The 26761-nt window shown below is 33.8% G+C and overlaps 2 protein-coding genes across 4 annotated transcripts in view; one reads left to right on the forward strand and one right to left on the reverse strand.

The window, feature by feature from the left end:
• The window catches only part of LOC131663273 (vesicular acetylcholine transporter), an 897411-nt gene that overhangs the window by 170660 nt on the left and 699990 nt on the right, over window positions 1-26761 (forward strand). The gene's annotated exons all lie outside the window — the stretch shown is intronic.
• Window positions 10224-11946, reverse strand: LOC131663278 (tigger transposable element-derived protein 1-like). Its single transcript, XM_058933600.1, has 2 exons — window positions 11487-11946; window positions 10224-11428 (listed from the first exon to the last, which is right to left on the reverse strand). Exons 1-2 carry the CDS (start codon window positions 11944-11946, stop codon window positions 10224-10226), a joined length of 1665 nt encoding a protein of 554 aa, XP_058789583.1.

Consider the following 26761-nt stretch of genomic DNA (forward strand, 5'->3'; position numbering starts at 1 on the left):
TAAAATTAAGAATTTAATGGTTAAATAAATGCTATGAAATTGTTGTGTACAAAACAAATCCCATTTCATAAACGAGAATTAAAGTATTACAGTATATAATTTGGTCATCGACAATAAGTATTAAATTGCTTGGTTATATTACTGGTAATGATTCATAAATGCCAAAAAACTAAAAAAAAAAAATTATACCAGGATTCGACCCCGTGATCTTGTGATCACGGAGCAGAAACCTTAGCCTTACGGCTAACGTGTCTTCATCACTGTGTAAAGGTTGAAGGTTATATTTAAGTTGCGGATCCCCGGTGGGAGCTTGTGATTAAGTTTATACGTTTAGGTTAAAGGTGCTTAGGCTTTGTATAATTGTTATAAATTAACTGCGATTGTTTAATATTACATTGTGACGTTTAAACAAACTGTGTATGCTCTGAAAATAAAGGTGATGCATACGAGTTTAGTAGGTAAATTGTCGGTCAAACAGCTCGCTAATATAGTACGAGCGTCAACCACGAGGGGGGTCTGAAACTAGCGAGGGGTAGGCTATTCCGTCGCGATCTTCGCCGACAAAATCGTCCCGCTTTCTGGCTCAGCGGCTATATGAGTTGTGCCTCCTTCTCTCTTACTCCCTGGTAAAAAGACTACACTAATTCTCGGATCCAAACATATTTTGCATACATTAAATTCAAACAACTGTCATAAGATATCAGATGTATCTCGTTCTGATTTTTTAATAACTTCTTCCATATCTTTATTGTTTTTTGTAATAATCTTTACGAAATTACATATAAGTTGTCTACAAATAATTGCTATGCTAACTGTTGCATTCGTCATTTTTTCCATTAAACTTAAATCAGCAAACACTTTCGTGATGTCATTTTCTGAGGCTAAAGTTGACTTAGTTCTTTCTGTACTTCAGCTACGAGGGGGGAGGGGGGGGGAGTCAATAAGTCTTTACAAAAAGAAGGAAAAAAATTTCTTAATCCAATTTTAGAGCCAACCCGTTGTAAAAAAATAATCAAACAATCATCTCAGGTGGTTACACACGTGTGTTTCGTTGGTAAATATCCAACCTCACCAGATCTTTATTAAAAAACAAAACGAGAAAATAGTTACAAATATAAACACAAACAAATAAAAATCACGCTAACAAAACATTTACCTCAATTCGCAAGTCACAATCAAATCAAATATCACAATAAAGTCAAAAATACATTGTTAAACTCATCTTATAACTTAACATTCGATCAAATACTCAAAATTCAAATCAGACAACGACTATGAAATAATACAAATCAAACAGTGTCTGCTACCTTTTATACTAAAACAAATCACAGGTAGACACACAATCAAATGTATCCCCTCTCCTATGCCAAGAAAACCAGTACATTAAGCATCATTATACATCAAAATAAAATTTTAAAAACTATTATAAATAAATGTGAGATCAGTCAGCTAAAACATCAAATAAACCTTTATATTGTTTACTCAATAAACCAGTGTCCTCTTGTCTATTTATAGTGTTATAAGACAAATTAATATATATCATTTCCGAAATTAATCTCTTCCAATAATTAGACTCTCTATCTAAAATTATTGTGTTGTCCCAGTCAAACGAATGTGTAGGATAATTTTTCAAACTTATAAAAAAACTTCAGAACATAACAGTTCCGTCAGATTATATTCTAATTTCATTAGATGTAAGCTCTTTGTTTACAAACGTGCCGTGTGATTTAGTCATTGAGAGTCTCGATAGGCGATTTAATAAGATTCACTCTGTTTCCGTGATACCTTTTACTGAAATAGTTGATACGGTAAAGTTTTTGTTTGATAATACTTTTTTCCAGTTTGATGGAATAGTTTACAAACAGATTTTTAGTACACCGATGGGTTCTCCAATATCGCCGTTGTTTGCTGATTTAGTTATGATTTGGAGACAGATTGTTTAAATGTTTTGCGAGAAAAATATAATTATTCACCACTTTTTTATTTTAGATATGTAGATGACACTATTTTATGTATAAAAAGGGATAATTTACAATTGGTTTTGGATATTTTTAATAATTATAATAGTCATTTAAATTTCACACATGAAATCCAATTTAATAATAGTATAACTTTTTTAGATATTTCGTTAATTATTAAGAACATTAAAATTGTTACTAATTGGTACCAAAAACCGACCTGTTCAGGCAGAATTTTGAATTTTTATTCCAACCATACAACTCAGCAAAAAAGAAACATTGTATATAATCTGATTGATAGATCGTTATTACTATCTGATGCAACCTTTCATGAAGATAATATAGAAATTGTTAAGAGTATTTTAAAAAATAATGATTACCCGGAAAAATTTGTTAATACATGTATATTGGACCGCATTCGTAAACATAGATTTTGTAATAGTATTGCTGCTCAGGATAATAGAAAAAATACGAATATTAAATCGATGGTTTTAACGTTGCCTTTTCATAAAAGATTTTTTAACTTATGTAACCATAGTTCAAGAAAATTTAATATTCATTGTATACCATTAATTAATCATAAGCTGGACAATATTATAAAACTGGGTAAAGATGTTACAGATAAGTGGAATGAGACAAATATAGTTTACAAATTTTGTTGTGATAGTTGCCCGTCTGTATATATTGGTCAAACTAAGAGAAGTTTAAAAAACGCATAGATGAGCATAGTAAGACACCTTTAGATAAATCTCTTCCTGTTCCTATGAATTTGAAAAATTATCCTACACATTCGTTTGACTGGGACAACACAATAATTTTAGATAGAGAGTCTAATTATTGTAAGAGATTAATTTCGGAAATGATATATATTAATTTGTCTTATAACACTATAAATAGACAAGAGGACACTGGTTTATTGAGTAAACAATATAAAGGTTTATTTGATGTTTTAGCTGACTGATCTCACATTTATTTATAATAGTTTTTAAAATTTTATTTTGATGTATAATGATGCTTAATGTACCGGTTTTCTTGGCATAGAAGAGGGGATACATTTGATTGTGTGTCTACCTGTGATTTGTTTTAGTATAAAAGGTAGCAGACACTGTTTGATTTGTATTATTTCATAGTAGTTGTCTGATTTGAATTTTGAGTATTTGATCGAATGTTAAGTTATAAGATGAGTTTAACAATGTATTTTTGACTTTATTGTGATATTTGATTTGATTGTGACTTGCGAATTGAGGTAAATGTTTTGTTAGCGTGATTTTTATTTGTTTGTGTTTATATTTGTAACTATTTTCTCGTTTTGTTTTTTAATAAAGATCTGATGAGGTTGGATATTTACCAACGAAACACACGTGTGTAACCACCTGAGATGATTGTTTCATTATTTTTTTACAACGGGTTGGCTCTAAAATTGGATTAAGAAATTTTTTGCTGAACAAAATGGAGAGTGCTAATAATAACATAGAAGGAAAAAAAGTTTTGCTTATGTAATTTTTTTTTATTTTTTAACATAATCTCCTTGAAAGTTGATGCACTTTAGTAAACGGCCTTCCAGTTTTTTTAAGCCATCAGAAAAATATGATTTCTGAAAACCCTCAAAATAGGCATTTGTTTCGGCGATGACTTCTTCATTCGACGTGAATCGTTGTCCGGTAAGCCATTTTTTGAGGTTGGGAAATAAGAAAAAGTCACTGGGAGCCCAAGCAGGCGAATATGGTGGATGGATAATTAATTCGAACTTTAAATCGTTAATTTTTGCCATCGAAACTGCACACGTGTGAACTCGAACATTGTCTTGAAGAAAGAGGCATTTTTTTTGTTCAAGTGAGGACGTTTTTCTTTGATTTTTTCTTTCAGCTGATCTAATAATGACGCATAATATTGTCCAGTGTTCGTTTGGCCCTTTTCCAAGTAGTCAATGTGGATGATTCCATACGCATCCCAGAAAACCGTGGTCATAATCTTGCCAGATGACTTTACTGTCTTTGCCTTCTTTAGGGGCTGGTTCTCCTGCGGTAATCCATTGTTTGGACTGTTCTTTGATTTCAGGAGTGTAGTGCTGTACCCATGTTTCGTCTACAGTTACGAGTTGACGCTAAAAGTCTTCCGGATTACGACGTATGCATGCCAAAAGAGCCTCACAGGTGACCACGCGGATTCGTTTGGTTTCAACAGTGAGCAAACGCGGCACTCATCTTGATATTTTTTTCATCCCCAATTTTTCATGCAAAATTGAAATGATTGTACCCTTTGATCGCCCTGTGGCCTCAACTAATTCTCGTAATTTTAATCTTTTATCACTTAATACCATATCGCGGATTTTGTTGACCATTTCGGACGTACTCACTTTTACAGGGCGTCCTGAACGAGGTTCATCTTTTGTTGTTATACGACCGTGTTTAAATTCATTTACCCAGTTATAAATAGTCTTAAACACAGGGGCAGACTTGCCATGAACGGCATTCAACTCAACTGTGATTTCTTTTGGTGTAAGGCCTTTCAAATGAATATGTTTTATCACCGCTCGAAACTCTGTTTTTTCCATTTTTCAAATAAACCAATAACTTTTTGTTCAACCAACGCTCACAAAAAAACGACTTAATGAATCGAGTTGTATGATATCTAGTATTGCTTACCAAAAACATCATAATTTAAGCGTGACGAGTGCCATCTCTTGGATTTTGTAAAGACTTATTGACCCCCCTCGTAGCTGCAGGTGGGATAATTTCATTTAAGTTCTCTGTAGTTATGCTACTCATTGTGTGTGCTGGTTTTCCTGACACCCCACACCGATATTCAAGCTCATACATTCCACAAACATCCCTACCGCTTCGTGGTGGTATTGGTACATTGGATCGGATTGGCACATTGCCGGAGGCTGTCTTGCAAATAAAACTACATTGACGAGCCCATCGTTGATTTTCTGTCATAAAAATGTCATTTTCTTCTCAGCCACATATTTCTATGTGAAATTCCAAGCAGTACATCCGATAAATTTACTCCGTATAATAAAAGCTAGCTGTGGCTGGATCGGCTGGTTGCACATGCTTGCAAGACCATCTATCAGTGAAGTTATCCAACCTCGTTTGCTTAAATCTAGAATAAAATGCATATGATGAAATAAAATATATTAACTACTTTTAAATAAAAATAGTTACCTGTAGTCCATCACCTTCTCACTTATAATCGCTGCAGAGTACCACTTTTTCACACGAGCACGTTGCGTTACAGAAAGTTCTTACACTTCTTTTTCACACTAGTACGCTTAATGCGAAAAGTCAAATGCGATTATCACTTAGTTTCAGTCCATTTTTTACCATGAGTAGTAGATGAACTAGATGAAAATTAGCTCCCTCCCCTTATTTCCCCTATTTTCTATCCAATAAAAAAAATCGACTATATAAGGCAACACATTTTTAGTAGACACTTTAGTCAATTATTAAAATTTAATGACACAAGTATTTAAAAAATTACAGTGGTTCATCTTTAACAATTTCTTAAACTATAAATACAACGTGATTAACTTATTGTAATCGTTCTTCATCAGGATTGGGCAGAAAAATAGTGTACCTTACACGCGTCTTCCTGACATTAGTAAAAGTTCAAATGCAAATGATAAGAAAACAAAACAATGGAAATCATACACTGAAAATTATTCAATCAACACCAAATCTATATCAAAGTCAGAAGGTTATAAAAAACTATAAACCATCTATATACAACATGCTGTTAGATATAACTCTTTATATGAATAATTAAAGAGAAAATTTTTTTATAACGTATATCAACTTATTCTTTCATGACAACCATATTCTCATATCCTTCCATTTAAAGACCAGTTAATTAAATCTCTAACAAAAAAAAGTCATTTAAATATAAAAAAATTTTTCTTAAAAATAGAAAGATATTTATCATTAACTAAAATTATAATATTAATAAAAAAAGTATATATAAACACTACAGGGAATCGAAACTACGCCCCTCGTGCGTTTGCTATCTATATATAAACTATCCTGCGTCGCTTGAGCCGTAGCCATTCTTTTCAAAAATTACTAGTCACCACCTGCGTTACGTATGCTTAATATCTATCATCTCTGACAGATATTCATATTCTGTAATATAATTAAATCCATAACAATTGGTATAAATTGTTACAAAAAATTTGATTTGTGGCTACGAATAAATAATTAGAATGTATTATAAAGTAAGACAGTTTATTTTAATCAATTAATGAAATGATAATTTTTCATTAATGACAACTGGAAAAAAATATATAATTACTTTTAATACAAAATTATCATGTCAGTCTTTATTTCAACCTTGTGAATATAACTTAATTCAAGAAATACCTACCTTATACATACCTATTAACTCTGCTGTAAATCGGATAGGAATAAAGAAAAATTATTTAATATAATTAATATTTTTACTAAGAATGTAATAATGTTTAATAAAATAATTATTATTTAATAAAATATTATAAAATTCATAGTAAAAAATAGTATAAGAGAGAGGACTTCCGGATGGACTCTGAAACGAGAAAGAGTGCAGCGTAACGCAACTCATAAAATAAGCAAAATTCATAAGGAAATAAGTGAAGGATAAAAGTAAAAAACAGCAGCAAAGGAAAATAACATAGGAAGGAAGTGTACGAAGTGAAAGTGAGCGAAAGAAAAGTGGTTTGAAGAAGCAGCGAGAAGAGAAAAAAAGAAGCAGCAAAAGAGAGGTTAGGTGGAAGGAGAAAATATACAGAAAAGATAAAAAGGATAGAAAGAAAGAAAGAAGAATGGGAAACGAGGCTGATATAAAGAGGGAAAGAGGAAGACTATCTAAAAGAGGACAATCCAACGAAGGCGTACAGCAGGAATCAGGAATTAAAAAATTCATGTTTGTTCATGAGGTGAGGGAGAGGAAAGGGAAGAAAGACAAAGAAATTCAGACTAAAAAAGGAAGCATAGAGGGAAGAGAGAATGAAGAAGAAGAAGAAGTACAAAGAAGAGACGAGAGATAAGGAAGAGGAAGTGACAGCGTTACCGAACGAGGATAAAGGAGAGAAAGATGAGTATGACCATAACGGCAGTGATATGAACAAGGAAGAAATATTTATAGATGGAGAGATCGTAATGAAACACTGGGACGTAGACAGGCCACTGAAGAAAGACAGAGCGAGTGTAACAGGTAATGAGGAGAGAAGTAAAAGAGAAAGATGAAGGAATGAGGTAAGCGATGATATTAACAAATTTAAAAATGAAATGGAAAGGAAAATAAGACTATGAGAGGAGATGCTCGAAAATAACGAAAAAAGCATAGAGAGAAAATGAGATTAATGGAAAGGAATTGGGAAATCAGATTTGAGGAAATTTGGGAAGAATTAAATAAGAAAGATTTAGAAATAAATATTATACAGAAGAGGATAGAAGAACTGGAAAGAGAAAATCAGAGAGAACAGTGAAAAAGAGGGGAGACAGCTGAAGCAAGCAAATCAATGGGAAGGAAAGAAGATTTAAGGAAAAAGAAAGCACACAAGGAAAGGAAAAACGCCCAAAAGGACTACGTCGAGAGGATAATGGGCATACAAATAGAAGAAAACAGGCCAAGTAATGATTTGTATGAAAAAAGAGAAGTTACACCAATATGGAACGAGAAAGAGACAGAAAGATATATAACCAAACCTGGTAGGATGTCGGTGGTGTAAACAAGAGTATGAGAAGAAGGAGAGAATGGCAAGGAAGGATAATATAGTGATAAGAGGAATGATGAGCTGGAGACGAAAGGAAGCAGTTACTAAATACAAAGCAGAATTGGAGTCGTTGCTAAAGATCCCAATTAGAATATATAGAACAGAAACAACAAGAGAGGGAACGATTGTATACTCTACATGACAAAATAGATATAATCAAAAATAGATATAAATTGAAGGGAAAGGACATTAGGATTGAAGACGATCTGACAGCAAGGGAAAGAGTAGTACAGGAATGGTTAGGCACGGTTGAGAAGGAAGAAAGGGCAAGAGAAAGAAATGCAACAGCAGGACATCAAAAAATAATTATAGAGGGGAGCTGGTATGAATGGAGATAAAGAGAGGGAGGTATAATAAAAGCAGAAAGGAGAGAGTAATATTTGCAAAAAAGGGAACTTGAATGGGAAGAAAAAGAAAATTTAACGTAAGAATAGGGGAGGGGCAGGAAGAAGAAATCAACGGCAGGAGGAAAAAATCTCATGACCGCATAAAAAATCTAGAGAAGAGAAGGAAGAAGACAGTCAGAACGAAGCATAAAGGACCATAGAATGTTATTAATATTAGTTCGCGGAAATATATGTACGAAAATAGGACAGTATGTAAAAGATTGTAATATATAATGTGGTAAAGTAAGCATTTATGTATACTTATCTGGAATATATATATATATATATAGTACAAAAGAGAGAAAAATAAATGAAAAAAAAACGCCGTCTATTAAAAAAATTATTATTTAATGAAATAAACCATTATAAAAGGCAAGCTAACAATTGTGCACATAATTATTTTGCATGTAAACTGTTGTGTACAATAACACGTTAAAATTGATGTATGGATACACTGTGCCATACTATACTGCGCACAATACTCGTAGTTCATGTGTAAAATAGTTATGTACGCAATCGTCGAATTGCCTTGAAAATTTTGTAGTAAAAAAATAGTGCAAGAGAAGTTCGTTACATTTATAATTAAATATGAAAATAAACATACGAGGTTTGTCCCAAAAGTATCTGACCTACGTTCATATTTTCGCGTGGAGAAACTCAGGCGACCTCTAGAGGGTACGAACGTCACCAGCAACTGCTTACCTTCTCGTCAGTGCCCCGAGATACCGATGAAGCGCCTTAGTACCGGCATAATGTGTATTTGTTTACAACGATTTTTTTGCGTTAGTTGCAATTCGTTTATTGCTAAAAATGGCAGAACGAACCGAACAGCGAATTTGTATAACATTTTGCTTTAATCTCAGTAAAAGTTGTGCGGAAACTATTTAATTGTTAAAAAAAGCCTTTAAAGATGAGTGTATGGACAGAACACAAATAAAAGAGTGGTATAGGCGGTTCAAAAGTGGCCGCACATCTTTTGATAGTGATCCACGTTCTGGTCTGTTTTTTTTTCAATTATAAGGGCATTATCCACCACAAATATACCCCTACAAGCCAGACAATCGATAAACAGTAACTACGTTGAAGTTTTGAAAAGATTGCGTGATGTAATCAGGAAAAAACTACCGCAACTTTGAGAAACCGGTGACTGGCATCTTCATCACGACAATGTTCACGCACGCATCAAACCTTCTGCAGCAGTATTTATTGAAACACGGTGTTGCACAGCCTCCATACGGTTCCGATATAGTTCCCTGCAACTTTTGGCTGCTTCCTCGATAGAAAATACCGCTTAAGGGACATCGATTCAACCATAAAGAGACAGTTGAAACTAATATGATGAATGCACTAAAGACGATTCCGAAGTCTGACTTTCAATAGTGCTTTAACAAGTGGAAACATTGATATGAGCATCTTATTCATTCATAAGTTTTATACTTTTTTTATAGATCTGACTGTGAGATTCTGTGCGAGGTAAACTAACTGAGGCGGATCATTAATATTGATCTCATCAGTACCTTGAATCAGCCAGGGTCACGTCTTAATGCATCACCATGCCGCAGGGTGAAAAATGTACTAAACAACGAAGCTCTACCACCTGCAACCATCAAGCGGCGGCTATGGGATGAATCGCCCACCTGTGCCGATAACACAGTTCTACAAAAATAGCTTAATTTTTTGCACAAGCAAACCATATAGAGATTCCCGAAGAATTTTTGGCGCTGAAACCGTATCTGGCCTCAGAATTCCTCCAGCACGTCAGAATTTTGAGATATCCTAACCTAAAAGTGCAAAAATAGGCATTTTTGGCCGTTTTTGAGATTATGTAGAACTACGACATTCTCTATACACAAAAAACTACATACGACATCTTAAAGTAGCAGCCTAGCCCATTCGAATGCCGTTGAGTTTGCTTGAACAGCTTAATTTTTCTTTGAGATACTGCATTTTAAAATTTTTCAATTTCGTGACTACAGGCATCCCTCGTTATTCGCGGGGGTTACGTTCCGTCGAGGTACCGCGAATAACAAAACCGCGAATAGCAAGACCTTACGCTTATGGGAAATGAGGGGTTAGGTTCCTAAACATAAGATTTATTTATCAAAATATATACAAATTATTACAAAATAATCAATTGGATTTGAAATAGTCTGTCAAACGAGATTGTTTTGCACGTCTCAACGCATCTTTATATAAATCTTCATAAACTTCGACTGCCTTTTCACAGTTATGCTTAAAATTGAGACTCCGAACTACTATTGGGTCACGTTCTATAGCTATTTCCGTAGCTGTTTTTAATAAATTTATAATTTCTAAAATTACTGTTCCTCCAAATACAGTTGGAACTACGTCTTCATTGTCTTGAAGATTGTCTTGAGGCAATGGCACAATAAGCTCTTCTGCTTCTTCAGCGCTGAGATCTGTTCTAACTGGCATCACAATTTCCTCTAAAATTTCGGGTTCATGAAGGTCTTCAAAACCTTCACCTCCAACTTCTCGAGCTAAATGAATGATTGATCGCACGGGTTCTTGATATTCTGGCACAACGGCAGCATCGACGGTCGGCAAAATTTTTTTCCAGCTAGCACTCACAGTCGTAGGTTTAACTTCTGTCCATGATTCTTCAACCAAAGAGATGGCATCGAGAATAGAAAATTTTTTCCAAAACATTTTGACAACGTAGGTGGAATCGAAACCGTCACAAGTGCGATGATGATTGACTTCTTGTAGCATTTTTTTCATGACTCTTCTCAAATAATAGGCTTTGAAAGTCGCAATCACGGTTTGGTCCATAGGTTGAATGAGAGAAGTTGTATTCGTCGGAAAAAACATGACTTCTACGTCAGGGTGAATATCGGCTATGCTGTGATGACTTTTGCAATTGTCTAGCAATAATAGCACTTTGAACGCTAAATTTTTTTTCAACAAGTATTGCTTCACATCAGGTATAAAAGATTCTTTGAACCACTGTTCAAAGTTTACTTGTGTAACCCAAGCAGTCTTATTTGATTTCCAATAAACAGGAAGGTGATCTTTGTTTTTTCCTTTTAAAACTCTTGGATTTTCGGCACGATAAACCAGCATTGGTTTACATTTGAAACCTCCTGAGGCATTTGCGCAGAATAAAAGAGTGAAGCGATCTTTAGCGACTTTGAATCCCGGAGCCCGTTTTTCTTCTTTTGCAATCCACGTACGATTCGGCATCCTTTTCCAAAAAAGTCCCGTTTCATCGCAATTGAATATTTGATCCAGCACGTATTTTTTTTCAGAAATAGTTTCTTGAAGTATTGGAGGAAAGTGGCGAGCAGCCTCGTGGTCTGCACTTGCACTTTCATCTATTATTTATTTATTTATTTATTTACTTATCTCACGATTAATAACGACACTACTAACCTGAAAATTTCAAACTGTGAAGCGAATATCTTGTTTTAAAATTTTCAAACCAGCCTTTGCTGGCATTGAATTTGTCATTTCTTTCGTATTTTGTATTCAAATAGTTGTGGTACTGAATGGCTTGATCTCTTATAGCTGCTGTAGAGACTGGTATTTTTTTATGGATCAAATCTTGTAACCAAATCAACAACATCTCTTCAGTTTTCTCGAGTGTATTTCGTTGAACAACTTTTACCGAAGTCGCATGTTGGCCTAATATCTCAGAGCTGCTTCGAATTTTGTTCTCGTTCGTCCGAATAGAGCGAATAGTTGATTCGTTGACACTGAATATTTTCACAATACAAGCTATTTTTTCACCATCTCGGATGAGATTCAAAATTTTAAGTTTGTCTGCTAAAGACATAACTTTTTTACTTCTAGGCGTTTTAGGTGTTTTAGGTGTTTTAGGAGTTGGTGCCATTTTACAACAAAATTTTGATTAAAAAACGTGCGCAACAAAATATTTTCAAACTTTCAGGGTTACGAAAATTTACAATCTGAGTGAACATTGCAGCAAACCGAACCGCGAATAACAAGTTAGTTTTCCGCGTATAACAAGGGAAGGCACATTTCGGGCAACCGCGAATAAGGTGAATCGCGAATACCAAAACCGCGAATAACGAGGGATGCCTGTATTGTACCTCTCAGAACATACGATAATGAACGTATCGACGAGGAATTTTTTATCAAGCGACTTCAATCAACTACTGTCCTTCAAGACAACTAAGGTACACACCATAGATAAGCTAACCGACCTTAACCCTTTTCCTCCCAAATAACACAAATTTTTTCTTAAATTTCATCCTCATATCTTTTCATGAAAAAATCGTATGAAAAATTTATCAAGCATCATATCTTGTAGATTTTGATCTCCTCTTTCGAATGCCGTTGACAAAATTTACCTAAATTGTAAGCCGTAAACGTTATAGGCCGGTTTTTCGGAAAACTCACAAATTTTTCGCGTTTTTTTTTCTAAAAAAAGTATATTTTGAAATGGAAAAAGTTTGCACACACCATTGGAAACACTGTTATCGGTGTTATAGATGTCTTTTGTTTCAAATGCCGTTGGATTTTTTCCGAAATTCAAAATGGCGAACACAAAATGTAGTTCGAAAGGAAAAATTTTTTTTTTAAACTTGACGAATTTTTTTCTCCAAAACTATCAAGTTTAGTAAAAAATTTCTACGAACAAAAATGTCTTAAAATTAGTCAAGAAATACTCTCAAATTTTTTTAGATTTTTTACAGCGAATTTGGAAATTTCGATTTTCCGATTTTCCACGAATTCGAAAATTAACTCTCTCGCCTAAAGTCCTATCGCGTCGCGATCAGGAAAATATACTTTTAGCGAGGGTAGCAAAAAAACATAATTGTTAGACTTGAAATTTTTTTAAATTTTGTGAAACCAATTTGAAAAAAATGTATACTAGGAATAAAATTGATTAATTTTTGACTCAAAAACTATTGACTCAATAAAAAAATTCATAATAAAAAAGAGTCTTAAAATTTACCAAGGAGTACTCTCAATTTTTTTCAGAATTTTCCGAGTTAATTTTCGAATTCGTGGAAAATCAGAAAATCGAAATTTCCAAATTCGCTGTAAAAAAATCTGAAAAAATTTGAGAGTATTTCTTGACTAATTAAGACATTTTTGTTCTTAGAAATTTTTCACTAAACTTGATAGTTTTGGAGAAAAAAATTCGTCAAGTTTAAAAAAAAAATTTTTCCTTTCGAACGCCATTTTGTGTTCGCCATTTTGAATTTCGGAAAAAATCCAACGGAATTTGAAAGAAAAGACATCTATAACACCCATAACAGTATTTCCAATGGTGTGTGCAAACTTTTTCCATTTCAAAATATACTTTTTTTAGAAAAAGAAACGCGAAAAATTTGTGAATTTTCCGAAAAACCGGCCTATAACGTTTACGGCTTACAATTTAGGTAAATTTTGTCAACGGCATTCGAAAGAGGAGGTCAAAATCTACAAGATATGATGCTTGATAAATTTTTCATACGATTTCTTCATTAAAAGATATGAGGATGAAAGTTAAGAAAAAATTTGTGTTATTTGGGAGGAAAAGGGTTAATCCTAACAAACATTATTACTCCAAATCCTTACAACCCTTATAAACCACCCCTACCAACCCCAAAGCAGGCTAACCCGCCTAACCCTGGCTAGAACGAGTTTAGTTAAATGTTTTTCTATAAAAAAAAAGAGGTTTGCAAGCAGAAATTGGCTAACACATTTTAACCTAGATAAACGTAGTCTACACAAACCTTTATAAACCATCTCTACCAACCCCTAAGCAAACTCACTTGCCCTCGCTCTAGGTAGAGAGAGTTTAACTAACTCCTTTTCTCTGAGGAAACTAAAATGTCAATTATAGTCAGCCTAACTATTATGTACTTCCCTTATTATTTCACGAACCTCTGTGCAAGCTATCCCTGGGTGAAATCAGTCATTGGCACTTTGGTAGTGTGGTTAAAAATTTGAATACCTCTGACATTAGCTTAATTATGATATAAACGATAAAATTAATTCCCAGGATGTACCACGTGGAGGTTGTCAGTAGGTTTTAACATCCCTTCTTTTTTTTTACTTTTTAATTTTTTTATAATTTTTTTGTATTTTTTATATTTTTTAATTTTTTTATGATTTGTTTTTATTGACTTTTAGGCTGCAGTGCAATTTTCGTCTTTTAAGTTTTACTTTTTTGTCTTTATAGCACTACCTGATGACTTTCTCTTATGATGTTCATTGTCATTAATATTTACTATCCACCAAATATAATCTGCAAGCATGTTTATTATAGACTTACCGTTGGAACTTTTATCCATAACGGATACGGTTTGATGAAACTTTTCACCATGTTCGTCGCTATGATCACCTAAAATACCTGGGAAAAAATCTAAATGGGAATGTAAAAAGTATAATTTAAGAGACATATTACATCCAAGTTGATTCAAAGATTTGAGTAAATTTTCAACAAGCTTTTTGTAATTACTACTTTTGTGGTTACCTAAAAAGTTAGAAATCACACTCTTGAATGCTTTCCAAGCTTTTAACTCTTTATCATTCAACTTTTTTCAAATTGGTCATCCTTTATCAGTTTTCTTATATCAGGACCAACGAATACTCCTTCTCTGATCTTTTCGTTGCTAAGACTAGGAAATTTTTTCTTTAAGTACATGAAACCTTCACCATTTTGATCCATACCTTTAACAAGAGCTTTCATAATCCCCAGCTTTATATGCAATGGCAGTAAAATAACTTTTTCTTTTTTGACTAATGGAGTGTTTTGTACATTTAGTTCACCTACTTTATCAGTTTTACGCGCTTTCCAAAACTTTTTTTTGAAATGAGATGTTTTATCACGGCTATCCCACTCACACAAAAAATATATAAATTTTGTATAACCCAATTGTAAACCTGTTATTAATGCTACTACTTTTGAATCGGCACATATCAATCATTCATACTTTGAATATTGTATTTTTTCGAATAGAAATTTAATACTATTATATGATTCTTTGTGAACTTTTGAATATCCTATTGGAATAAAGGGATATTTATTTCCTATATGTAACAAAACTGCTTTTAAGCTTAATTTACCACTGTCAATAAAGAGTCTCCATTCATTTGGGATGTGTTTAATTTTTAATTTTCCCATAAGTCCATCAATATCAGAACAAAAGTATAATTCTGCCGATGCGTCAAAGAAAGTTACGAAATCTTTCTGTCGGTTACGATATACAGTGATTTTTGTCTCTTGTTCTAACAAGTTCCACTCACTAAGTCGTGATGCTAAAAGTTCAGACTTTTGTTTTGAAAGTTTTAAAGTAGCTACTAGTTCGTTTAATCCTTCTTGATTTACCAAAATAGGTCGACCTTCTTCTAAAATTTCTAATTTATAATCGCTATCATCTTTTTCCATATTCTCAACTATATCTGCATTATAGATTGAAGATGATTCATTACTTTTATTTGGAGAAATGGGAATAGGATGATCATCGTCATAAGGAAGGGGTTTTGACACAGACTTTACTGCAGGATATTTTATTTGAGATTTATTTTATTTGCTGTAACCAAATGTTTCAGTAACACAAAAGTAACAGTCAGAAACGTGATCTGTTGGTTATCTCCAAATCATTGGTACTGCAAACCCCATACTCTTAATAGAACCTCTCATCCAGGCTAAGAGTGAAGATTTACATTTAGTACAGCAAAAATTTGGTATAAATGAGCGCTTTCCGTTATTTGAGCTTAACTTAAAGTAAAGTAGATAGGCTTCCTGAATTTTTTCAGTCATGCTACAATTTTCACCACTGATCATGTACTCACCACAAATGTAGCAGAAATGCTGAGGAAGAGTCCGACAAAGACGAGACATATTTAAATATTAAAAAATATAAAAGAAATCTAATAAATCGTGTAGAATTTACTGAAATTATTTTAAAATGTAGTTTAACTTTTTTGCATTAATCATTTGTTTATTAAACAGTAATACTTAATACATTTTAAAAATAAATAAATGTCAATTAAATCTACTAGGGTGATTGCATGAATATATACAGTTTAATATAACACAATTCCTGAACAAATCAAAAGCTCTATTCAGCTTAAAGTTAAGATGTTACAGCGTAATGAATTAAGTCCTTGTCTTACAAAAATAAAAGAGTTAATTGATATTAAAAAATATATTTATAAATAAATGAGGTTTCAATGTGACTTGTAGATATTAACATTTAAAAAATTGATGATTTACCGGGTTTAGGTATATAAGGTATGTATTTTTTTATGAAATAAACAAGAGACAGAACACTTTCAAGAAACTTTGTTTTTAAATGTTTTTCACACTTTTTTACCTCTTACATGGTACACAAGGGATGATGGCTTCGGGTAACAAAATTAACAAAAACAGTACATTTTGATAGCAGCGATCGAAAACAGAGTAACACTACGAATAGTAATAAAACTATAATGGCAACACAAGTATCAAAATTCAACGTCGAAGCGTTTAAAATCCCATATTCACTCTACTCAAATGCGATTCATCGATTTCACTTGCATTACCCCGGGATAGGTGGGTTAGCCTACTTTGAGGTTGATAAGGGTGGTTCATGAGAGTTTTAAGAGTTTTTGTGAACTAGTTATATCAAGGTAGAGATTTGTCATAGAAAAACAGTTAACTGAATTCGCTCTATCCAGGGTTAAACGGGTAAGCTTGTTTGCGGGTAGGTAGAGGTGGTTTGTAGGGGTCGGAAGGGTTTGTAAAAGTCCCGTACATCAAGTTTGAGATATATATGCCTATTTGTGTTCGGAAACCTTACTGTCTTATAGAACAAAATTTGATTAAACTCGCTCTACCCAGGGTTAGGTGGGTTAGATTGCTTGGGGGGAAGGCATGGGTGGTTTATAAGGGTTATAAGGGTTTATCCAAACTAGGTATATTAAAATTAAGATGTGTTAGCCAACCTGTGCTTGTAAACCTCATTATCTAATAGAAAACATTGATTAAACTCGTTCTACCCAGGGTTAGGCGGGTTAGCCTGCTTTAGGGTTAGTAGGGATGGTTTGTAAGGGTTTGGAGTAATGATGTTTATTAGGATTAAAGTCGGTTAGCTTATCTATAGTGTGTACCTTAGTTTTCTTGAAGGACTGTAGTTGATTGAAGTCGCTTGATAAAAAATTCCTCGTTGATACGTTCATTGTCGTATGTTCTGAAAGGTACAATAGTCACGAAATTGAAAAACTTTAAAATGCAATATCTCAAAGAAAAATTAAGCTATTCAAGTAAACTCAACGGCATTCCAATGGGGTAGGCTGCTACTTTAAGATGTTGTATGTAGTTTTTTGTGTATAGAGAATGTCGTAGTGCTACATAACCTCAAAAATGTCCAAAATTGCCTATTTTTGCACTTTTAGGTTAGGATAGCTCATAATTCTGACGTGCTGGAGCAATTCTGAGGGCGGATTCGGTTTCAGAGCCAAAAATTCTTCGGGAAACCATATATGGTTTGCTTGTGCAAAAATCTTGTAGGACTGTGTAATCCATTGAGGTACCATATATAGCGAGAAGATCTTTGCAAAGGTATTTTGACTATTATATAATAATATAATTATTTCATTTTATTTATTCATTCAAATTATTTTCAATATTTTTTCTAGCAGGTATAGTAACACGACTATTCGACAACGCCAGTGATTCCAGCCAATAAAAAAGGAGCAGTGGTAACATATCACCAGTACTCGCTTCTAAAAAGAGGAAACTTCCTTGCGAGCCGAACGTGACAATGGCGATGCTAATTGATAAAGAAGGAGAAGAAAACTGTATAGAATTCAATTTTTTAATTAATAGTTTTATTACTTTGTCAATTTTAATAAATAATTGATTTTTACAAAATGATTTTATACCTGTATAATAAGGTGTATTTTTATGAACAAATATTAAATAACAGTACATTATGATACAAGTGGGGGAAAGTAGATTCTTGTCTCGTGTGGCGTTTACGCCCGAGCGAAGCGAGGATGGAAAGGCACACGAGACAAGAAACTTTTTCCTAAACATATGTCGTATCGTATTTTTCAATATGACGTGTGGAAAGCTCATTTTTGGCCGAGTCTGTGGAAAGTACACTCCCGCCCGATAATCTTTACCCACCCGAGAACAAAACGACTCTAACTTTAAAACTTAATATCTCAGCTGGAAATAAACTTAGAGATCTCTGAAGGAGCTCATTTGAAAAAATTTTTCACGTACTTTTGAATGATGTATACTCGTATAAAAATTATGCTTACATATTTCCCTTGTGTATAGGAGGGCGAATATCAAAACAAAAATTAAGAAATTTTTGTTGTTTCTTTAACCGCTCGCCATTTCGAGAAAAAAATTCTTAGAAAAAATCTAAAAAAAGTATTTCGTAGCTCTTTTATTATAACATCCAAAACACTCATTCATATGGAATTTCAAATTATTAATGTTATTTGTTTAATATTCGAATTCGTATCGTTCGTATTAATGTTATTCGTTTGGTAGATTAAAATTCGTTTACGTAAGATATAAGTTCTTCTTAGTTTGTATATTAATTTGGAGGTTGACGGAACCTTGAGCGGTCTTTTACCTATTGTGTTTATCTAATTTGACTTTTGGCGCGTGACGTCATAGGGAGATTTGCTGTTTTCTAAGTGTGAAACGTCCGATAGAACTGCTCGAATGCAAAGCGTCCGTTACAGACCACTACCACCCCCCCTCCCCCGCTCCACTGCTTAATTACTTGATGATCAAAACATACATGCATATATGCATACCAGCATATATAAATGATAACGCATGATCTTAAAACACTTTTCGGATCACCGGGCGGAAGGGGGGGGAAGACGCCGTTCTAGTCGCTTTGGCTATGTAGTGTGACGGGAACGGATAGAGGAAAAATGATTTATACAAATTTTTACGACCTCAACTGCCATTAGCGGCGCAGTCAGCCAATAGTTGCAGCTTTTATTATTTATTGGGCGCCAGCTACCTTCCTCACGTTAGGAGGGCGGATAGCGCTGCAGATCGGTTGGTTCTGGTCGCTGAAGAGTCAGGTGCTTCGCTGCTTCCTCCGCAAGCTTGCCTCACTGGCCACCTATAAGATGTAAAGGGGGAGCACAAAGTCCGATCCAACGTGCGAGAAAAATTACGGGCAATGGCTAGTTAATAAATCGGGGGCAAGGGCTCTTCTCTCAGCAGTGGATAGTCGGAGCGGCGTCTCAGGGCGCCAAGTCTGCAATCCAGGGGCAATGAAGAGTTCGGACGAATCAATCGTGCAAACAAAATGGCGTCACCACGTCGATACACTAGCCGACCCCGCATACCCGATAGCTACGGGGATACGAAAAGTTGATTACGGTTAAGTCAATGACAACAAAGAAGTTCGTCGGGAATTTCTATTTATTAATAAATGCTAATATGCTCTATATATATATATATATATACCCCGGTCAGTCCAAGGTCGGTCATATCGTAGGTCGAAGTGAAAAAGGGGCAAGTGCTAATGGCATCCGGTCATCGCGTCCTTAACGTAATTCGGCTTCCTTTTTGTTCGGCGCAAGAAACCTATCCGCGGCGGTCTACTTTCGTGGCGATTTCGCGAAGGTCAGGCGGCGCGGGTTAATACGCGGAAAATGTTGGGAATTGCACAAAGGTCTGGCGGCAATGATTAATGCGTGGGTAATTTGGCAATTACGCGACGGTCATTCGGCATTCCGTTGATGCGCGAGTATCTAAACAAGCGCGCGAAGATCACGCGGTATTCTGTTGACGCGCGAGTATCTAGGTGATTGTGCGAAGGTCAGACGACACTCCCGTTGATGCGCGAGTAATTCGGCGATCGCGCGAGGGTCAGGCGGCACTAGGGTCGGTCAACGGCGGTCTCGATTACGGGTGGGCGCGAATCAGAAGAAAGGATATGTACTAACTCTTATTCCTTTGATTGTTAACCCGACTGCTATTATGATTAATGCTGCTGCCGCTACTGTTGCCAAATAATGCTGCTACTGTTGCCACTTAATGCTGCTGTTGCTATCTCTTTGTTCACTTTTCACTGTCACTAAACTCTCTGGGCCTCCGCATGCAACCAGAGCTCTGCGAACACTGCCGCGGCTTTTTACGGCGTCGCGTCGCGTTGCGTCTCCTCTATCACCTTCCCTTTTCATCGTGGGTTTTTATCTGATTGGTTGATTTTGTTGCTAACTCGGTCATCAGCGACGTCTATATTAATATTCTAACCCGCGCAATTTTACTACTGACCTGTTTTTGGCGCTTAATTTCCCTATTTGTTGGTCAGACAGCGTCGGTTTTACTCTATTTGTCGATCTACCCCTATCTTATTACCGATTGGTTGGTCAAGTCACGTGCGTCGGTTGGTTTCGCATTGTTATCAACTATCTCTTTCCCGCAAGCGCTCGTTAGCCCTACCGATTTCCCCTCGCCCGCGTCCGATCGCTCTCCCATCGGTCGTCTCGCTCACTCTCACGCTCTCGATTGCCCCTCTCTCGGTCTAGCTCAAGCTTGCTAACGATTGTCTCGGATCAGCTGATCTCGGCTGCGATCTTTTTCGTTGTTTGGCTTCCTGGGGGAGTGTCGGTCCAGGTTGTGAATACGCGAGTGGTCGTGCGCGTCGATTTGGTAGACCCTGAGAAGTGTTTTTCGTGAGGTCTCGAATATGCGGGCGTGTGGACTAGACGGCATCAGCTGATCGGTCCACATCCTCTTGTCGGGAGAGGATTTCACGCGAGCTTAGGAAGTCAATTTTACTGTGATGACGCATCATCACAGTAGCTAATATGATTATTGATAGAACTACGATTTGTGGATTCATAGGACGTGAGTTTAATTTCCCGTAATGTCTGTCCATTTTTCTCGCTAAGCAAAATCTGCATTATATTGTATATAAACATATAAATAAATTATATTGTATATAAACATATAAATAAATTATATTGTATAAATACATTTAATTAAATTACATATAAATAAATTTTAATATATATTTAAAACGTATTTCTGATAGAGGGGTGGGGGGGCTCTCGCGCGTAATCTAAGAGTGCTGATCTGATAGCTCATGCACTTCAGATCACTGATTTGAGGCCCGCACTGATCTAAGATCCCTTTGATCTGTGGTCTCTCTAGTTTACCTAATTACGTTAGTTTTGAAAATTAGGCATTAAACTTATATAAAATAATATTGATATTTCGGTTCTTAATAACACACATTTTCAATTAAAAATAATAAAAATATAATTTTATTTAAATCAAATGCACACGAAAGTCATAAAAACTAAATCAAAATGTTGTATCCAAAAATAATTGAATTTATATTTGAATAACTATATAAAAATTTAATGTAACAAAATTAAAAATTTATTTTTATAATAATATAAAGTGTTTGCAGTTAGGACAAATAAAATCCCTGATTCTACGGCCTTTATTGCGTATGTTGAGTTTTCCTGTCTCGATTTTGCTCTGTGTTCATATTTTTATAGCTAAAATAATAAAGCCAGAGTTATAATTTTTATAAATTGTTTATATATTGTTTTCGCAAGCAGCCATATTGGATGGAATTTCGAATTGAGTATTTAAAAAAGTCATATTAGTATTGCATATATTTGTATTGTGATTGATAATAATATGAGGGTAGGTCAATAAGACCTTAGAAAAAGATAAAAAAACAATTTCTTTTTGGTAGATCTTTTTTTATTTTCCAATATAATCTTTTTTTAGCTCGATACAGGTTTCCAGGCGTCCCTTGAATTTTTGTAAGTCATCAGAGAAAATGATTTTGAAAGTTTCTCAAAATAGTCATTTGTTAACCACTTTCTAGGTTTGGGAATAAAAAAAAATTTATTAGAGGCCAAATCTGGCAAAATCGGAGAATGATCCACTAATTTGAATTTTAATTCCTCAATTTTAACCATTGAAACTACGCAACTATGCACTCGAGCATTGTCTTGATGAAACAGAATTTTTTTTTTTAATGAAGACAGTTTTCCTTTATTTTCTCGCTTGAACGGTCCAATAACGACACATAATATTTTTCGGTGATTGTCCTTTTTATAAATATTCAACGAAGTTAATTCCACGTGCATCCCAGAAATCAGTAGCCATAACCTTACTGGCCAGTTTCATACTGTCTTCGCACTCTTTGGACCTGGTTGACTTTTCAAAATCCAATTTTGTAACTATTTCTTCGTCTCAGTATTATAGTAGTGTATCCATGTTTCGTCTACAGTTATGAATCGACGCAGAAAGGATTATTGTAAAATAATAATCAAAATGGCTTTTTTTCAATTAAACAGTCATCAAGTTCTTACGCAAGTTCTTACGTCGAAAACCCACCGATAGGGCTTGGATAAGAACTTACATAAGTTCTCATGGTATTGCTTATGCAATTTATTGCGCAAGTTCTTCCCCGAGATCTTATGCTCTATTTTCAGGAGGGCTGTTCTCAGCTGAAAACAAACACGGCACCTATCTTGCCGAAATTTTTCTCATGTCCAATTTCTAATGCAAAATCGAAATAACTAATTTTAGAAACTCCTGTAGCCTCAACTATTTCACGCAATTTTATTTTTCGATCACTTAACACTATATTGTGGATTTTGTCAAGTTCATCTGCAGTCGATGCACAGCCACGTTTAAATTCATTTACTTAATTGTAAAGAGTTTCAAACACAGAGGCAGATACACCATAAACTCTATCTAAACTTAGCTTTGATTTTTTTCGGTGTAAAGCCTCTTAAATAGAAACGTTATATCACCGCTCGGAACTCACTTTTTTCCATTGTTAACGGTAAGTAAAAGTTATTCACTTTGATCGACGATAAAAAATGAAACCGTTTGATGGATCTAGCTGAAACTTTGGCAGCACTTTAATAACGCTTGCTGTTGTAATATAACCTATGATGCTTTTTGCATCATCTCTTGGATTTTCTAAGGACTTATTGTCCTACCCTCATACTATTTAAAATCATTGAATTAATTAAAATATTATTTTTCAATTCAATAACTATAAATTTGACTGTATTTATAGTTTACGCTAGTTACTTGAAATTTACAATGTATATATAATAAATAAATTACCATAAATAAAAAGTTCATTGCACATGTTTCATTTTCAGTTTGTTTGCTGACTTGTTGATATGTGGTTAAAAATTCTAAGCTTTTGTGACTTAAATAACCATCCATATATGAGACAAGAATATATGCACTCACATTGAATAAATATATTAATCCTCACTGTTTGATTACGGAGAAGCATAATAAATAGTATTTGACGGTTGGTTATGTATTGAATGTTATTTGAAAATGAGCATATAAAAATGTATTAAAAATTATTTTAACATCTTTCAGGTACTTAAGTATACAATAGATGATTAAAAAATACATCATTAAAAAACATCGTTTGATTTCAACAATAAGATCCACTACAATTAAATTTTCAACAACGATATTGACCCTGCAACTGTTGTGAAAAAACTATTATTTAAATTCAAATAATTATGATAATTATGCAACAAACAAAATGTATTAAAAAGAACAAAAAATGTATACAGTATGAAACAGGAAATATATTTTAATTTCTTTTTCTAGACAACCTATGTTTCTATTACCTCTCATGCTCGCATAGTAATTTAAGAATAAAATAATGACTTTTTATTTTAATTGAATTTTTTGAAATAATTAATATATTGTACAGTAAATTATTCTTAATGAAATATATTCGTAAATAAAATATTATTTTTATTATTTTTTTTCTATTTTCGCTATGTTCATCATACTGATTTTAAATAAAAAACATAAATACCAAAAAGTTAACTAATGTTAATATTTTGTATATATATTATTCATTGAATAAGTATGGAAGAAAACTCTGATCATAATTATTGTATACGTAACAATCAGTTAACAAAAAATATAACAAAACATACTCTTTTTAAAAATGTAGTCCAGCCTTCAATCATTTCTATAGAATAGGTAAGGAGAGAAGTAGATATGGGAAAAGTATATTATTCACGGAGTAACAATCCAATTAGTAAAGTTATTTTGTGTTAAAGATTAGAAGAAAAGCCAATTTCAAATAGTACACACAACAAAAGTAACTTTCATATCTTACCAAAACGTAAATTGGATCCATTTGAATTTGTATTTAATAAAAATGCACGGCCAATACAAAAAGATTCTACTTTTACTCCTGTTGTCCCTCCAGGTACTGTTACCAATTTTCATGTTAATAATAAAGAAAATATGCATTATACATACAAAACCAATGAGTACAATAATGTATTACAAATATAAAAGAAATTTATTGATGTTTCTAATGAAGAATAAATTAATCCCATTAATCAAATAAATATTTTAAGATAAATAAATATAAAAAGATCGATGTCAAAAAAATATTTAAGAAATGATATTTGGATTAATAATAACAATAATATGACAAAAAAAGATTAGAAATTCGTCATTTGTAGACAGTAACATAAAGTAATATGAATTTCCATAATTTATCAAATTATCGATCGTGCACAAAATTATAATACACGCAATTATTGTGCACAAATTAATACGAGGGTTGTATATTTATCTCTGCTGTTTGTGCACAATAATTGCATGTATTATAATTTTGTGCACGATCGATACTTTACCGATAAAGCTATAGCTAATAGTAGTAAAATACAAAAAATACATCGTTACGTACACCTTTTGTTTATCAATGAAAACCACAAAGATTCATTGAATTTAATACCACTAAAAAAAAATAAAAATAATATTATCTTAGATTCATGAAATGAAAAAAATTAATTAATTTGTCAAATGTAGAGAAAATAAATTAAGTCAAATAATTAAATATTTTAAATTCAAAGAAATCTTTATTACATAATACACAAATAAAGTTTTTACTAGAAAACAGCATTAGAAATTGAATATTCCTATAAGAAAAAATTTTCTACTAATGAAACTGAAATAATCAACATTACAGAAAAAAAAATGTACAAAATAAAAATTATAATGACAGTTTATCATAATATGTTAAGTTAGCAATTCTAACAAAAGCTTACAATATGCATTAAATGTTTATCAACCATTGCCAAATGAAGTTCAAATTAATAAACAGTTTACCTCAAACATTAATATGAAATTTGAGAATAATAAAACTTAAATTATTGATTTGAGATAATTACATCAATTAAATTTGAATTCTACATTAAATATAATTTAGCTAATTCTAATTTATTAAAATGAGTAATAACCACTCAAAGTCAATTTTCAATTGATGCGTGTTCAAAAAGTAAGGTGACTTTTTAAATTTCACGGGCAACGTACTTTCGATTATCGATTTTTTTGTTTTGTTATGTTGGTACTCTCTTCCCGAACATCTGTACCAAGTTTCAAGTGTATAGCATTTTTTGTTTGGTTGTGAGAGGCGTAAAGGTTATAAATAATTTGCGTGCTCGGCGATTTCTTGCTATCGAAAAATATGGATCAAAGGATTTGCATCAAATTTTGTGTAAAAAATAAAATAAAGTGCTCCGAAACACTTGAAATGTTGACGGTGGCATACGGTGAAACTGTTCTGAGTAAAAAAAATGTTTACAAGTGGTACAAACTCTTCCAAGATAGCCGGGAAGATGCCAATGACGAGCCTCGCTCTGGACGCCCAAGCACGTCAACTGATGAAAACGTTCAAGCAGTGAAGAAAATTGTTCTGGAAAATCGTCGAATCACTATCAGAGAAGTTGCTGAGGATGTTGGTATATTGCTTGGCTCGTGCCATGAAATTTTTTCTAACGTTTTGGGCATGAGACGTGTGTCAGCGAAGTTTGTTCCGAAATTGCTAAATTTTAACCAAAAGAACCGTCGCATGAGCATCGCTCAAGAACTGTTGAATGACGTCAACGACGACCCAGATTTACTCAAAAGGGTCATAACTGGTGACGAATCATGGGTATATGGTTATGATATCGAAACCAAAGTTCAATCGTCCCAATGGAAGAGCCCAGATGAGCCAAGACCGAAAAAAGCACGCCAAGTTCGATCAAATGTCAAAGTTTTGCTCACTGTTTTCTTCGATTACCATGGCGTGGTGCATCAGGAGTTCTTACCATATGGACGTACGGTCAATAAACAGTATTATCTTGAAGTTATACGCCGTTTGCGAGAAGCAATACGAAGAAAACGCCCAGAATTATGGAAAAACAATTCATGGCTTTTGCATCACGATAATGCCCCTGCTCACTCATCTTTGCTTGTGAGAGATTTCTTGGCCAAAAACAACACCACAATTATGCCTCAGCCATCATATTCACCGGATTTGGCCCCATGTGACTTTTTCTTGTTCCCAAAACTAAAGAGACCTATGAAAGGACGGAGATTTGCAACGATTGAAGAGATAAAGACTGCATCGCTGGAAGAGCTCAAGGATATACCGAAGAGTGCTTATAAGAAGTGCTTTGAGGATTGGAAATACCGTTGGCATAAGTGTATTGTATCTGAGGGGGATTACTTTCAAGGGGACAACATAAATATTAATAAAAAAATAAATATTTTTTCTTAAAAATACAAAGTCATCTTACTTTTTGAACACACCTCGTATTTCAACTTCAACATCTAAAACTAATCAACCAAAAATTATTATCAATACACAGTCAATAGCTCCTATTAGGTATATTACTCTAGAGAAACCTCTCATACTACT

This window comes from Phymastichus coffea, unplaced genomic scaffold, assembly GCF_024137745.1.
Source record: "Phymastichus coffea isolate CEN01 unplaced genomic scaffold, Cenicafe_Pcof_1.1 PCOF00032, whole genome shotgun sequence".
Taxonomy (NCBI): Eukaryota; Metazoa; Arthropoda; class Insecta; order Hymenoptera; family Eulophidae; genus Phymastichus; species Phymastichus coffea.